Source organism: Cladophialophora psammophila (assembly GCF_000585535.1).
Source record: "Cladophialophora psammophila CBS 110553 chromosome Unknown aczJe-supercont1.2, whole genome shotgun sequence".
Lineage (NCBI taxonomy): Eukaryota > Fungi > Ascomycota > Eurotiomycetes > Chaetothyriales > Herpotrichiellaceae > Cladophialophora > Cladophialophora psammophila.
Genome location: NW_006912923.1, coordinates 1,333,430 through 1,346,938, shown reverse-complemented (window position 1 = coordinate 1,346,938; position 13,509 = coordinate 1,333,430). Strand labels below are relative to the sequence as shown.

The 13,509-nt window shown below is 51.1% G+C and overlaps 5 protein-coding genes across 5 annotated transcripts; 3 read left to right on the top strand and 2 right to left on the bottom strand.

The window, feature by feature from the left end:
• Window positions 1-820: 820 nt before the first annotated feature.
• A1O5_01825 (uncharacterized protein) lies at window positions 821-2,080 on the bottom strand (the record flags this gene model as incomplete). Its single annotated transcript, XM_007742441.1, has 1 exon — window positions 821-2,080. The coding sequence occupies one exon, from the start codon at window positions 2,078-2,080 to the stop codon at window positions 821-823; it is 1,260 nt and encodes a 419-aa protein (XP_007740631.1).
• Window positions 2,081-3,739: 1,659 nt separating this feature from the next.
• Window positions 3,740-5,375, top strand: A1O5_01824 (mannosyltransferase; the record flags this gene model as incomplete). The annotated part of the gene is made up of 3 exons (XM_007742440.1): window positions 3,740-4,014; window positions 4,079-4,979; window positions 5,034-5,375. The coding sequence occupies 3 exons, from the start codon at window positions 3,740-3,742 to the stop codon at window positions 5,373-5,375; spliced, it is 1,518 nt and encodes a 505-aa protein (XP_007740630.1).
• A 1,350-nt stretch (window positions 5,376-6,725) lies between these two features.
• On the top strand, window positions 6,726-9,044 carry A1O5_01823 (uncharacterized protein; the record flags this gene model as incomplete). The annotated part of the gene is made up of 1 exon (XM_007742439.1): window positions 6,726-9,044. One exon carries the CDS (start codon window positions 6,726-6,728, stop codon window positions 9,042-9,044), a length of 2,319 nt encoding a protein of 772 aa, XP_007740629.1.
• Window positions 9,045-9,849: 805 nt separating this feature from the next.
• Window positions 9,850-11,186, top strand: A1O5_01822 (uncharacterized protein; the record flags this gene model as incomplete). The annotated part of the gene is made up of 2 exons (XM_007742438.1): window positions 9,850-10,668; window positions 10,728-11,186. 2 exons carry the CDS (start codon window positions 9,850-9,852, stop codon window positions 11,184-11,186), a joined length of 1,278 nt encoding a protein of 425 aa, XP_007740628.1.
• Window positions 11,187-11,949: 763 nt separating this feature from the next.
• A1O5_01821 (uncharacterized protein) lies at window positions 11,950-13,268 on the bottom strand (the record flags this gene model as incomplete). Its single annotated transcript, XM_007742437.1, has 2 exons — window positions 11,950-12,070; window positions 12,343-13,268. The coding sequence occupies 2 exons, from the start codon at window positions 13,266-13,268 to the stop codon at window positions 11,950-11,952; spliced, it is 1,047 nt and encodes a 348-aa protein (XP_007740627.1).
• Between the last annotated feature and the right edge of the window lie 241 nt (window positions 13,269-13,509).

Below are 13,509 nucleotides of genomic sequence, written 5' to 3'. Positions count from 1 at the left end.
GGGGGGGAGGACAGCCTATGTGGAAATGATGGGACTCTCAGCAACACGTCGAACAGTTGCAACGAAACAAATGTCTCGTTGATCCTGGAGCCATCCGACCTCTTGTGGAGCCAGGTCGCAGGACTCGTCAAGCGCCCCTTTCTTATCTCATTGCCGGCTGTGGGTGTTGTATGTGTGAGAGGCCAGCCAAACTTTCAAATGTTCCCTTTGGCGACCTGTACGGAATATATGTATTATGTATACATGTGTACAACAACAATAACAACACCACCAACTCTATGCCACCGGTGTGTCATATCATTATATCTGATGCAAAATCGAGTAGTTGGCATTCAGTATTCGAGTCCTGTGCAGCATGGCGTGGAGTCTCTTCTCCCCCCTACATAGATAAATAACTATATTTATCTACACAGAGTACGCAATGGAGGTAGATAGTAAGTACTGCACGGTGCATGTATTCGAGAGCTTTATACTAGCCGTATTGTGCTATCTAATGTACTAGGTATCCTGTGCAAACAACTGCAATAGGGGGTATACAACGTTTTCCAAGTTTGGTCATCCACGGTCATCAATGCATAAAACGGGGGTATTCCTCGTATTCCAACGACTCCGATCTTCAGAGGAGGCCAGTGCCCGTGCACCCTGTCATTGTCTCATCTGGCGTGGTATGTCTTCGCCCCTTTTTCACCACTTCATCAGGTTATATATGCATCGTCCACAGTATGCACAGTATGCACATTCAAGGTCGTAAAAGTCGTCACGTGGGGGGTATAAACAGAGCTTCGTCCAAGTATCCAATATCGCTGTCCTCGTGGAGAAATCACACCGCTTGCTGGCCGGCTCGTTGGAGCAATGAAGCGGCGCCTTCCAAGTTAACCTTGCCTTTTCCTTTCTCCCTTTCTTTCTCTTTCGCCTTTGCAGCCAGCGCCTTCTCCACTTCGTTACGCTTGCTCAACACACTCTTCAGTGCACCCAGCCATTTATCCAAATCTTCCTCATCCGGAGCACAAAATCTATACGTCTTATCATCGGTGATGATCTGGAAGCAGAAATTTTTGGTTTTGCTGATGGGGTCGATTTCGGCGGCGTTGACAATCGAGTGCATCGGCAGGATCTTCACGGCCGCATATTCCGCTTCGTTCTTGTAGAAGGAGAGGCTTCGTGAACGGAGCACGACCCAGATCCATTTCCACCCTTTGACACCGGTCTTGTGGGATTTCAGAATTTGTAGATGGCCTTGCCGAACCACCCGTTCCGGATCGCTGGCGGCGTCAGAGTGTGGTGCTGGTTGGGGCAGTTGTGCGTTTCCCTTTGTTTCCACCTTGCCAGTGAGTTGCTGTGATGAGGCAATCGGTGTCAGAGCCGGTTGTTGTTTCGAGAGCGATGAAGAGGAATTTTTTGGTAGCGAACTTCCCAACGTATCTGAGAAGTCGGAGTGTGACGTTGTGTATTGTTCGTTTCCAGAGTACTCCTGAAGATTGGATGGCCGCCTTTGCCTGTTTGCTAGCAGTGACCCATTTCTGGGTCTGTTCTGGATCGCTCTTGATTGTCCTTCAGGCGAACCGGGAGCACGATGCATCTCATCTGCTGATATATCGGTAGACTCATAAGTGTTGGACAGGTCACCGGCCCTACTCGAGAGTTGCGGGGCCGTAAGGTCCAAGTCATCATCTTCGTCAGTCCTTGCTTCTAATCGGATATGCATGATCCAATCCTCGGTGTCTGCTTCGGACATGCCTCGAAAATGATAGTTCTTTGAAGGGGAGAAAACGCCGAAAACATGCTCGGTGTGGGCTTTTCGAACGCGTGCAACAGCCGTGACTTCTGACAAGGTGATGGAAGCTTTGAGATCGGTCTCCTCAGGGTTTTGGTAAACAGACAAGAGGTTCGGCCGGAGCACAAGGTACGCCGGCTTCCATGACGGCTTCCAGGCTCCTTTGTTTTTGACCCTTCGATGTACTTTCCCGCTTTTGATCACACGGTCGAAGCAGAAGCTCCCATTCTGGTCGACCGGTGAGAAGACGTCGAGCCCTCGATGTCCCGATTTGTAGGACGGCTGCGAGGCAAAGGTCGGGGGCATCCGAGTTGGAGATAGATGAGGTGCATTGAAAACTGGACGAGCAGGAGTTGAAGGGCGTAGAGGAGAAGTTGCGGCCATGATCCACAAGGCAGAATGCTAGATGAGCGAGGAGAGTTGACAACCATCAGTCCGCGCGCAGACACTAGGCGTCACTATTATATGGTTCCATGCGGTGAAGATGGATGACTCGTGATGCAGATACAGGCCGCCGCGCACGGTGGGTAGGCTGCGGCTGCAGGAACGCGGGGAAAAGGGTCTTTCGAGGCCTAGTGAGCCTGACAACCGCTGATCAGGATCAAACAAGGTGTTTCAAAACAACATGATTGAACTTTCGACGGTTGGAGGAGTTCGAAGCTGGTCAACAGGTCAAGGGGCCTCCATGCTATCGGGTCGAGAAAAGGCGTTACAAGATGAAGTAGTTGCAGGTTCGGCGGGTGGTTGGTTGCCACTTGTTTATGCTAGAGGCAATTCGGTGTCAACGTCAACATCTCATGGTTAGCTCTGTGGCGAAAGGTGGCTGGGGGAGAAGATCAAGCAGTTGAGCCGGGGATCGGCCTTGTGAAACTGACAGGTGGCCTGCAGGTGGTGTCGGTGGTGCTGGTACTCGGTACTGGTGCTGTTGTTGGTGCTAGTGGTACCCCGAGCTGCTCCCTTGTGCTTCCTCTTAGGTCCCTCTTAGGCTCCGCCCTGGGAATTGCCCGCCTACCTACTTGTACGAGGACTGTTGGGGCTGCCGGGCAACTTTAAAGCCTCCTTTTCTTTCTCGGCAGGGGGCGCAACCCTGACAACCCTGAGTCGACCGCCCCAACCGCCTATTGGTGAGTATATTTGGGCGCATCATTTGGCCACTCCGGAGTCTCAGAAGCATTTGACAAAAAAAAATAATGGAAAAAAAGGAGAGGTACCGCGGGTGGTTATTCTATCAATACTTTCAGTAATCATGGTGGTCCTGTGACTGCCCGTCGCATACACAAAATGTGTTCCCTTACGAGGGCTCCCTCCGGTTGAGCCGCGAGATTGACGCGACACGCACTCATTATAGATTCAAGTACTGTACGGCGTAGTGCTGATGGGAAATGAGTTGTTGATGATATCTAGGTACAGTCCCTATACGGGAGTCTGCGGTAGGAGGTGTCTTGGCAGCTACGCAACCTCAGTGGTTCCTCAGTGGCTCCTCAGTGGCCCGGCTGCCCCCAGTAGTAAGAGCGGCGGTCCTGGTGGTCCTGGTCCCTGGAGGCCGTCGTGCTGTGGATCACCACAGTCTGCAACTTCGAGCCAAAAGTCCTTTTCTCCTCTCCCAACATCCATGAAGAGCCATATCTGTCCTCATACTTTGTTCAATCAACACTGTGAGCCCATTATGTTGCTTTGGTATCGCTCAAGATAATCCTATTGCGCCAGCCCGTCTACATCTAAGCTCCTCCTTGTCACTTGCGCGCTCATCCCTATCAGCTTCCGTCTCCGACCCTACACGCCCCAACCCTCGCCGCCTGCGAAAAAAAAAAAAAAGGCACGTAACTGGAAACCGATCCAGCACAAAATACACGAGCCCCTTTGACTTCACCAAGCCGGCATTCGATGACGATTGCATGTCCGCGAGATAAAAGTTTGGAAGCAGCGCGAAGAGCCCTCCTTCGTCCGGGGTAGAAGTCCCTAATAATGGGGTTCGTACAGCGCCTGTATAAACGCCTACCTGCACTTTACACTTCGCCTGCAGTAGACGATTACAAGAATGAAAAGCCGAAGACGCTTTCAAGATTATCCTTCTTCCGCAGGCGCATCAGGTTAAAAGGGAACTCGTCCATATCCATCCCATTGGGCTTCCTGCTCCTTTTCCCCAGCTTGGTCGTCTTAATCATCCTCATTCTTGTCATAAAACATCCTAGCTCTCCGGGACGCATATTGGTCCCGGCTGGCACGCCTCCTTCAATACGGTATGCCTCCCTGCTCTCCTCTGTTTTCCTGAATCTCTTTTCGGATTTTCTGACGACGCGGCAGAAAAATAAGTGAGAAGCACGATCGAGTATTTGCGACGGGATGCCTGAACCCCGAAGACGCCGCGAAACAGCCACGTGCCAACGCGGCTTTTGTTGTACTTGCCCGAAATAAGGAGCTGGAAGGCGTCATTCAATCAATCAAGAGCATCGAAAGGCATTTCAATCGATGGTTCCATTATCCTTACGTTTTTCTCAATGATGGGGAATTTGAGCAAGATTTCAAGGACACCGTCACCAACTACACGAGTTCCCCTGTGGAATTTGGCAAGATTGACCCCTCGATGTGGGGATATCCGGACTGGGTTGATCATGAAGTTGCAAGAGAGGGGATTCGCAAGCAGGGAGACCTTGCAATCATGTACGGTGGCATGGAGAGCTACCATCACATGTGTCGTTTCTACTCGGGATTCTTCTACAAGCATGAATTGTTGCACAAGTACGAATGGTACTGGCGCTTGGAACCGGAAATCAAGTACTTCTGCGACATCACCTACGATCCATTCATCGAAATGGCAAAGGCCAACAAAACTTACGGTTTCACCATCGCCGTCAAGGAACTGAAGGAAACGGTGCCAAACATCTTTCGTTATGCTTCAGCTTACAAACGCAAGAACAACCTCCAGTCCCAAGGTCTCTGGGAAATGTTCATCGAGCCCCAGCCTGAAAAGGAAGCCGCGTCCGATGATAGACGAGCCAAAACATTGCCGAATGAGATTCTTCAGACTGAACCCGGCCATCAGAACATCGAGGATATCGACGGAGAATCGATGGAGGGTGAGAAGTACAACATGTGCCATTTCTGGAGCAATTTCGAGATTGCCCGCTTGGACTGGTTCAGAAGCAAAGAGTACAATGACTTCTTCGAGATGATGGATCGAAGTGGAGGATTCTGGATGGAAAGGGTGAGTTACTCTCCACCTCCTTCGTCAAATGCAGATATTCTAACTTCGACCCAGTGGGGAGATGCCCCGATCCATTCTCTTGCGGCGGGAGCCCTCCTGGCCCCCCGCGATATCCACTATTTCCGCGACTTTGGCTACCGCCATACCACGATCCAGCACTGTCCTGCGAATGCTCCCGCCCGCCAATTGCCCAGAATACCCTGGCTAGAGAAAACCACCGAAGATGAGAAAGAACGACAAGAAGAAGACGAATACTGGGCCACGCCAGATCCACCCAAAGAAAATGGGGTTGGATGTCGGTGCCGATGCGACACTGACATCCGAGACGTGGAAGGGAAAGAAGGCAGCTGTCTTGCTGAATGGGTCGAAGTAGCCGGTGGGTGGGCTTCTCCCTGACCGGGAAGGCTAGGGACGACAAGCAGACCGCAATGGTAGAGCAAGATAAGTCTGTTTATTGCATCGCAGCCCGGCGTTGGTGTCCTTTGGTGCAATTTGAGGTGCAATATTTGGGCGTCGCGACAGAACGGACTGGGCTGTGCAAGGAATATCGGAAAGAGGCTTGGTTTCTGAGAGGCGCACTATCTGGGATTGTTCTCAAGAAGAGTACAGAACATGTAACCCCCCGCAGCTGCAGAAGCGGAGTGGTGCAATAGGAAATGAAGAGCTGAAGGCATGAGAGACGGCGACCGAAAGAGGGAAAGCTGACTCTAGGAAATGTACGGAGAACTGGCTCACAAAGGCTGTTGGGCATTGAGGAAGCGACATGTCGCCGATGCTGACGGGCACTGGCGGTCACGAGTCGCATTGGGGCCTGGGGCCATTCTATAATTGGTTTAAGTTGGGAAGGGCAAAGGAACCCATCCATATACCCCCATGGGATTGAAGTGTATGGTTGGGCTTGTGTGAATACAAAATATAGCGGAGTACTAACTCAGCATAACTGTGTACAAAGCCCAGAGTAGGCACTGCTAGGCAAGGCTAGGCAAGGCTGCAGCCTAGCCTTGCTTATCAAGGGTGGAGCTATTACAAAGGGGCAGCAAGAGACCACTAGGCTGAACATGGGTGTGGTGGAGGGGTAAGTATCACCTACTAGCAAAGTCGCCCAGCATGCATGGGCAGCGCGTCTGCGGGGTTCCTGCTTCCATTGCCTTGCATCACCTTTGCTGAACTGTTTGGTGCCTAACTATCTTCTGACCTTCTTTGACTTTGTGACTTCTTCCCTCTGTCAGTACTTTGGACTTGCTCTGTACTCTTGACATGGTGGATTTTCCCTTTGATGTTCCCATGTCTCCAGGCTGATGATTGTTCACAGCTTGAACCGGACTCGTCCTATCCCCGACGCTGAATCGCCTTGTGCTGGATCTCATTTGCTGAACCACGAAACTGGACAACCCAACCTACCAGAAGTTGCAACACTGTTGAGACTGCTGGGAAGGTGTCTGTGGTCATTTTTATTTCTAGTAGTAGGTTCATTTCGAATGCACATTCCGTTCTCCATCAACCACAGCAGGGATCAGCATCTCTGTCATCGTTTCGTGGCTGCTCGCTCATCACAATATGACTGACACCTTCGAGCACGACCACAGCAAGGCTCCTGAAAACGAGCTGGAACTGCCTTCTCCGCCTCCAGGCACTACTCCTCACGACCTCGACCTCAGATATCCAGAGATCCCTCTGCACCTCTCACTTGAATCCCTGCTCGCGCATTCGTCCTCCTCCTCTCCGAATTCCTCATCCATTACCACCATGCCGCCACCTGAGCCTGACCGAGGCTCACTGGACGATAGCTGGGCCTCGATTGCGGACGTCGAATCCTCGAACGAAGACGACCTGCAATCCGAAAATACCGACGTGGGATCTCTACTCGATGTCCACAGCTCAGATGACATTCAAAGCGTCTCCGATGGAATCCATATCAACGATGTTGCATCATCAGACGAAGAGGGCCTCGAGGACACTCTTACGGAAGAACTAGATCGCAGATCAACTCTGAAACCTTCGAGTCAGCAAGAATTGTTCTCCCACCCACCACCTCCTCGGGTCCCCCAGATAGTTTACTCGGTACAAGACGTTGGACCAAATGGGCTGGGTCCCATCTGCATTTACACAATCAGCCGACCGCTCGCTGAGGCAGACACCCGAAAATCACTTCCTCATGGCCAAGATGGAAGCAGGTTACAAAGATACTTCAGTATCATTCGAATGCCTGTATTAGGAGGTGGGTTAGATTTGGACGCCCACAATTACTTCAAGGTCCTCCTCCTTGGCCAACACGTTGAACAATTCAGGCCAGAAATTCAGAGAAAGCTCGGTGATGTTCTGGTCTCACGTCCAGTGACGTCTAACAACACCAGTCCAACATCCGTGTCGAGGTTCCATCTGGTTCCTAACACATTTGGACCTGGATCAGAACCAGATTTTGCTGACCTTGTTGCCATCGATAAACTGATTGATTTTGATTGCTACGATTTGGTCCATTCATCTAGTGGCCTTGGCCAGCAGGAACAGTTGATCCTTCAAAACAGTCAAACACACTCGGAGATCGTCTCAAAGTGGAGTGGTTCCGGATTCGTGGTCTGCAACCCACGCTGGACACTTCCAGATCTTGCGATTATCTGCGTTCATCTCGATGCGGAGGGCAAAATGAACAGCGACAGTTGCAAGATGATTTCCTTCGTGGAGAGACACGGCATACCTAAGATTCTCATCCGGATGAATCGAGGCTGGGCTGGTGATTACCGAGATTGTGTGAACGCTGACTCTCTACACGAATGCATTGAAACCCGAACTCTGCCGCCCCGGCTGTTGCAGCACAAGGTTTCTCCAAAATTACCCCTGGATATGGCGGCATTCTTGAATTTGGATGCTACCGCCCTTAACAAGCACATCGCTTATGCTGTGTCAAGCGCTGAGCAAACCCGCGCTGGCGAGATCGACGACTTGGATCTCTTATCGAAGGAGCATCACGAGAAGCCGTCGGGTACCTTCAGCACTTTCCCACGAGCCAATGCTTTCCTCATTAAGAATGTCTTCATCGTCCTCTGGATTGTCGGCGTGTACAGCTTTCTGGGGCTCCGCTTATGGCCTATATTGTCGGACCCAACTCCAGGCGCGACTACTGGCGACATTATGGCGAACATTACAGTGCAGGAGCAAGCACGATCAACGGGAACGCAACTATCTATGTCAACATTCGCAACTTTCACCGACAGTCCTAGAAATGAAAACCAGGTTGCTCAACAACTACTTGACATTGCTTCGATTAATGTTGTCCCTGCAGTTGCCGATGATGCCCTGCATTTTCAAGTTAGTATCGCAGGCGAAAGCCAATTACTGGTCAGACTACCCAAGATTGCCCTAAGTCGCAAGAAGCGGTCTCCGTTGTCTGTTGAGCTGAAGCGGGAAAACCAGACCGTTCCTGTCTCGGTACATGAACTCCTTGATGGGGTTTTCGGTGTCCTGCTGCAACCACATGATACATATGGTGATATCGAAGTCAACCTGACCATGAGTAAACCGCAAATTAGTGAGACGCTCACCGTTTCCTTTGGGGACCGACCAAGCTCTGAGTTCCAGCGCTTGAAAGAGCTTTTTGGAATGCTGAGCGGACATATTCATGAGACGACCTTGAGCATTTCAAGTTTTTGGAAGGATATGCGAGAACGTATGACCCTGGATGATCTTCGTTCGCTTCCGAGGCTCGCCAGGGAAAAAGTGCAGCAACAAAAATCGACAAATTCGATATGGCAACTCTTGGACATATCAACACTTTCAGATGGCCAATCGAGGCTGAGAAGAGAAATGCAGACTTTAAACAAGGAAATGGTCCGAATGGCCCAAAGCTACGTTATGCCAGGAAGGAAACTCGGTGACGTATTGTCCGAGGGGCTTTTCAATGCTCGATTGCGCCTACTTGGAGCGATTGAATCTGTGGATATCCCGAGATTTTCCCCGAATTTTGACAACAAAGCGATTCTTCACCGGCTGGCTGCTGCCCAAGGAAGAGCAAGGCAGATTGTGACCAAGGCAACAAAGAAATTTAGAGCACCAAATGCACTTGCTTGAACTCAGGTTTGGGATGTGAAGTGCAGGGAGGAAGTGGGCGGGTGTGAAGGATATTAATTTCTGCCTGCATGATACGAGCACCAGGAGAGGCTGAAGGAATAGCATCAGGCGTTGGATAGGCGATGAGTGGCTGGAGTCTTTGGGCAAGGCGTGTCACAGGTTGAGGGACAAATGCGCTGCTTATGAGGAACGATGTATACCCTCCAGAGGAATTAGCAATTGAGCATATTGATCTTCAGTAGATCCATTGAATGAGCCAGCCATTAGTATTGAACTCCCTGTTTGATCTTTTTCTACGAAGTAATACTCTATACACACAGCCTTGTCGACGAGCCTGGCCGATGTTGCTATTTCCGGGTCATGCCAAACTCTACCCGGCCTAACCCATATAGGAAAGGCTGTGTTTGGTTCGGTCAGAGCCTTGTTTCGGAACTTTCGTTGCCCCAGGATCCTATCACCACCACCAACTGCTCCTCCTCCACCACTCGCTGAGACCTCATCTTCGTTTCGACACATTGTTACACTTTTCTTGTCGTTCTCTTATTCCAACGCGTCCCTCTTTATCATCCTGTAACCTCGTCAGTCGTTCCTACAGCCTCTACACCCGTCGGCTCTCCCTCTCGTTTTTGCTCGATCACAGACCCCCTTGCAACGAGTCTCACTTGTCCGCAATCGATCCTCACTCCGCTGATTCCCCGCAAGCAAACAACGTCCGAACCTCGCTCGCCCTTGCGCCTTGGGATCAGTATCGCGTCACCTTAAAACCCCCCTCCGAACTTGCCCTTCTGAGGGCACTTGGCCCAAGATGGGCTTCGGCTCCTTCGAACCGATCTGCAAACAATCTGCGCTACCTCTATGTTACATCTTGGGCCCTCCCGCCGTGTTCACAACTGCCAAAAACCCTGTGCTGTTGCCAGGATGCAGTGCCCGGTCCATCGAACTGGCCAACACCATCATTTTCCAAGCTGCCACCGACTTTGCCCACATCGCAGCCCTCTTCATGACCGCCATAATGATCTTCCACGTCCGGTCCAAGTTCACAGCAGTCGGGAGGAAAGAGATCTTGACCTTCTTCTACATATACAGTCTATTGACCATCATTAGCCTGGTGCTGGACGCTGGTGTGATTCAGGCAACAAGTGGAAGTGCATATCCTTGGTTTGTGGCGGTGCAGAACGGCCTGGCTACCGCCCTGTGCACGAGTCTGTTGATCAATGGGTTTGTTGGGTTTCAGCTCTACGAGGATGGCACCACACTCTCGGTTTGGCTGCTGCGACTCGGCAGTCTCATCATGTTCGTCATCAGTTTCGCCGTCAGCCTGCTCACCTTCAAGAGCTGGGCAGGCTTGTCGCCGACCAACACGACGGGCCTTTTCATCGTTCTGTACATCATCAATGCCATCTTCCTCGCGGTTTACTTTGTCATGCAAATCATCCTCGTCGTCAACACTTTGCAAGACCGGTGGCCATTAGGTGATCTCGCTTTCGGAGCTTTTTTCTTCATCATTGGCCAAGTCATCCTATATGTGTTCGGGAAGAGGATTTGCGAGGGAGTCAGCCACTATCTGGACGGCTTGTTCTTTGCCACAGTTTGCAATCTACTAGGAGTCATGATGGTGTACAAGGTAAATTATCTGCACAAGCCCCTCTCTGCTTGCTCGTACGTAACTGACAAGAATATTAGTATTGGGACAGCATCACCAGAGAAGATCTCGAATTCAGCGTCGGCACTAAGCAAGGCCATTGGGATGTCAAAGAGGCATTCCTCGACCCTTCCAATGAAGATTATCGAACCAGTCTTTACGGTGGAGGAAACGCCCCCACCGGGAGAGAATCGGTTTACGACGCCAGCAGCATGAGCTTGGACTATGCCCCCCAAGTGCCCGCTCACTTCCATCAACATCCGTCAATCGGCCACCAATATGGCAACCAACAGTCTCACGGCCTGAGTCATCAGTATTCGTCAAGCCGAGATCGGTTGTCGGCCTATGGACATTTGGTTGAAGGAAGACAAAGCTATGGAGATATCAGAAGGCAATTGCCGAATTATGAGGAATACTCAGATTCGCAGATGCACCGTTCAGGATTGAGGAGTCGTGACGGCACAAGGGACAGGGAGAGGGAGAGGGATTATGCCTATTGACTGAAAGGCAACGTTTGAGATGATCTTACAGGGGACTAAACGAGAGTTTGGGCTTCCGTGGTCATTCAGTTGTGCGCGGATATTATGTCACATTTGATCTGCCACACGGAGATAGGTTCTCCTGCATTCTACTACATGAAGGGATATGGCGTACAACATATAATAGACGGCCAAGCTTTGTAGCATGGCGCTAATGAGATCAGTTAGACATGGATGGCACTGGGCATGATGGGACCGACTGAATTAACGCAGTGTTGTAGCATAAGTCGTCGGAAGGCCGGGTGAATGACAACAAAATATATGCACGTATGTTCTGTACTTACGTAGAGTCGAGAGCCGTTGTTCCCTGGCCCGTCGTCCTTTTCACCTCGGACCTGGAGCGTGATAAAAGGCATACGTACGTATATACATCTATGGAATCTCGAGATCAGAGATGCAAGGGGGGAGTAGTTTCTTTCTCTCTTCCTGTCAGTTTGTTTGTCTGTCTATGTACATCCACAGGGACGCGGATCCAAATCGATAGTGTGGTGTGGTTCTTGGTCGCTTTGCAGCGCTTGGGGAGCTAACCATGCACTCCCATCCCGACACAATACATGGCACTCAAGCTCTCATTTTCAATGCTCCTGCGTCTTTCTCCCTACGCCCTCCACGCCCATGGGTACCCTCGCGCGACGTATTGAGGGGGACCTATTCTCCTCCTCATCCCCCTCCTCCCCCTCGTTCGCGCTTCCAGCCCTTCCCCTTCCCTCTCCTTCGTCGCGCCTCATTTCACATGGAATTTGAACTCGTCCCCCCTGTCCAGGTAGATGACTTTGTCCGACAGCCCGGCCTTGGTGATGGCGTCTTTGAAATCGGAGAGCGGGGAGAGGAAGACGTCATAGTCGCTTTTTTTTTGGATTCCAGCCCCGTTCGAGGGGAGAGTGGCGTCAGTTTTTGTGCTTCCAGTGGAGAATTATAGAAAGGGAAGACGAAGAAACAGAGAACGGGGGGATGAAGCGACCGAGGAATCTGGAACCCGTGGAAGAAGGATGACGACTTCGGGGAGAAGAAAGGACACCCTTACGCATTTGACAGCGCATAGGTGATGGGAAATGTATTCTCTCTCATGCAGATATAAACCAAGCAAATCGAAAGGACAGGGAAAATTGAGACTTACTCATAATGGATCGGCACTGTGACCTCGGGCTTGACGAGCTTCACCAACTTGACCCCCTGTTCGGCATCCATAGTAACCATCACCAAGGGCATATGCGGTCCTGGAACTGTTGTTCCGCCCAAATGTATCAGCATCAAGTCAATCGGTTTGCCCGCGTGCGTGTACAGCTCGGGTATCTTCTCCAGTTCAGACACATAGAGGGTGTCGCCTGAGATGTAAATTCGATGGCCGCATTCCAAATTAGTTGACTGGTCGCAGCTGATGTATCCGAGTTCCAGCATCCATCCGTTGGTGGGTGGGATCGCACCGAGGATGTCGTTCGCTTTGGCAAGGAGGCCGTCGCCGACGTGTTTCCCAGGCGTGCCCGTGACGCGAAGATGGGGGCGTCTAGTTGACGTGGAAGATGAGGTGACATTTACAAACATACTCTCCCACGCGTCGAGGGGATGCACTGCCGTGAAAGCTTCGCCATGTCCTTTGTGTGTCAGATGCTTGTGGGCATGGGGCGTTGTGATAATGGGCAGATCTCGGCGTAGCGACGCTTCGACCTCTTGGTCAAAATGGTCGGCGTGATAATGCGACAAGAGAACAAGATCAATGTGGGGCAGATCATGCAAATCGACCGCCGGATTCGTCTTGCGAGTCCCTCTAACACCGGGTCCCAGATGGACGTGGTCACCAGCATGTAAAAAGTTGGGATCTGTCATGAGGCGGAGACCCTCCCACTCCAAAATCGTGGTCGCGGTCCCCACGAAAAACAGCGAGGCATTTGATTCAGCCGACTCAGATGAGGTTTGTTGAGGACGATACGTCTGGCTTGACTTGGCGGGCGGTAGCTGTTCCTTTAGATCCGCCCCCTGGGCAACATCTCGGAGAGGACTTTGTTTCTTCGAGGGGTCGACAGTGATACTCGATTCGGAGGCCATTGTATCTGTGGTGGACACGAGCACAGATCGAGCGTTGAAAATGGATGAGAGTCGAGTTTGTCCTTTGCTGTCTTGGAGGTCGCAATTGTTTGTTAAGTCGCAATTGTAAACAAACAACGAACTTGTCCAAGTGATCGACTGCTTTTAGTATGACGCCTGCATGACGACACTTGCAGAAATACGAATTCCGACTTGCCCGCTTCCACCTGTAGGTGGTAGAATCGAGTAAAGATAGATTTCC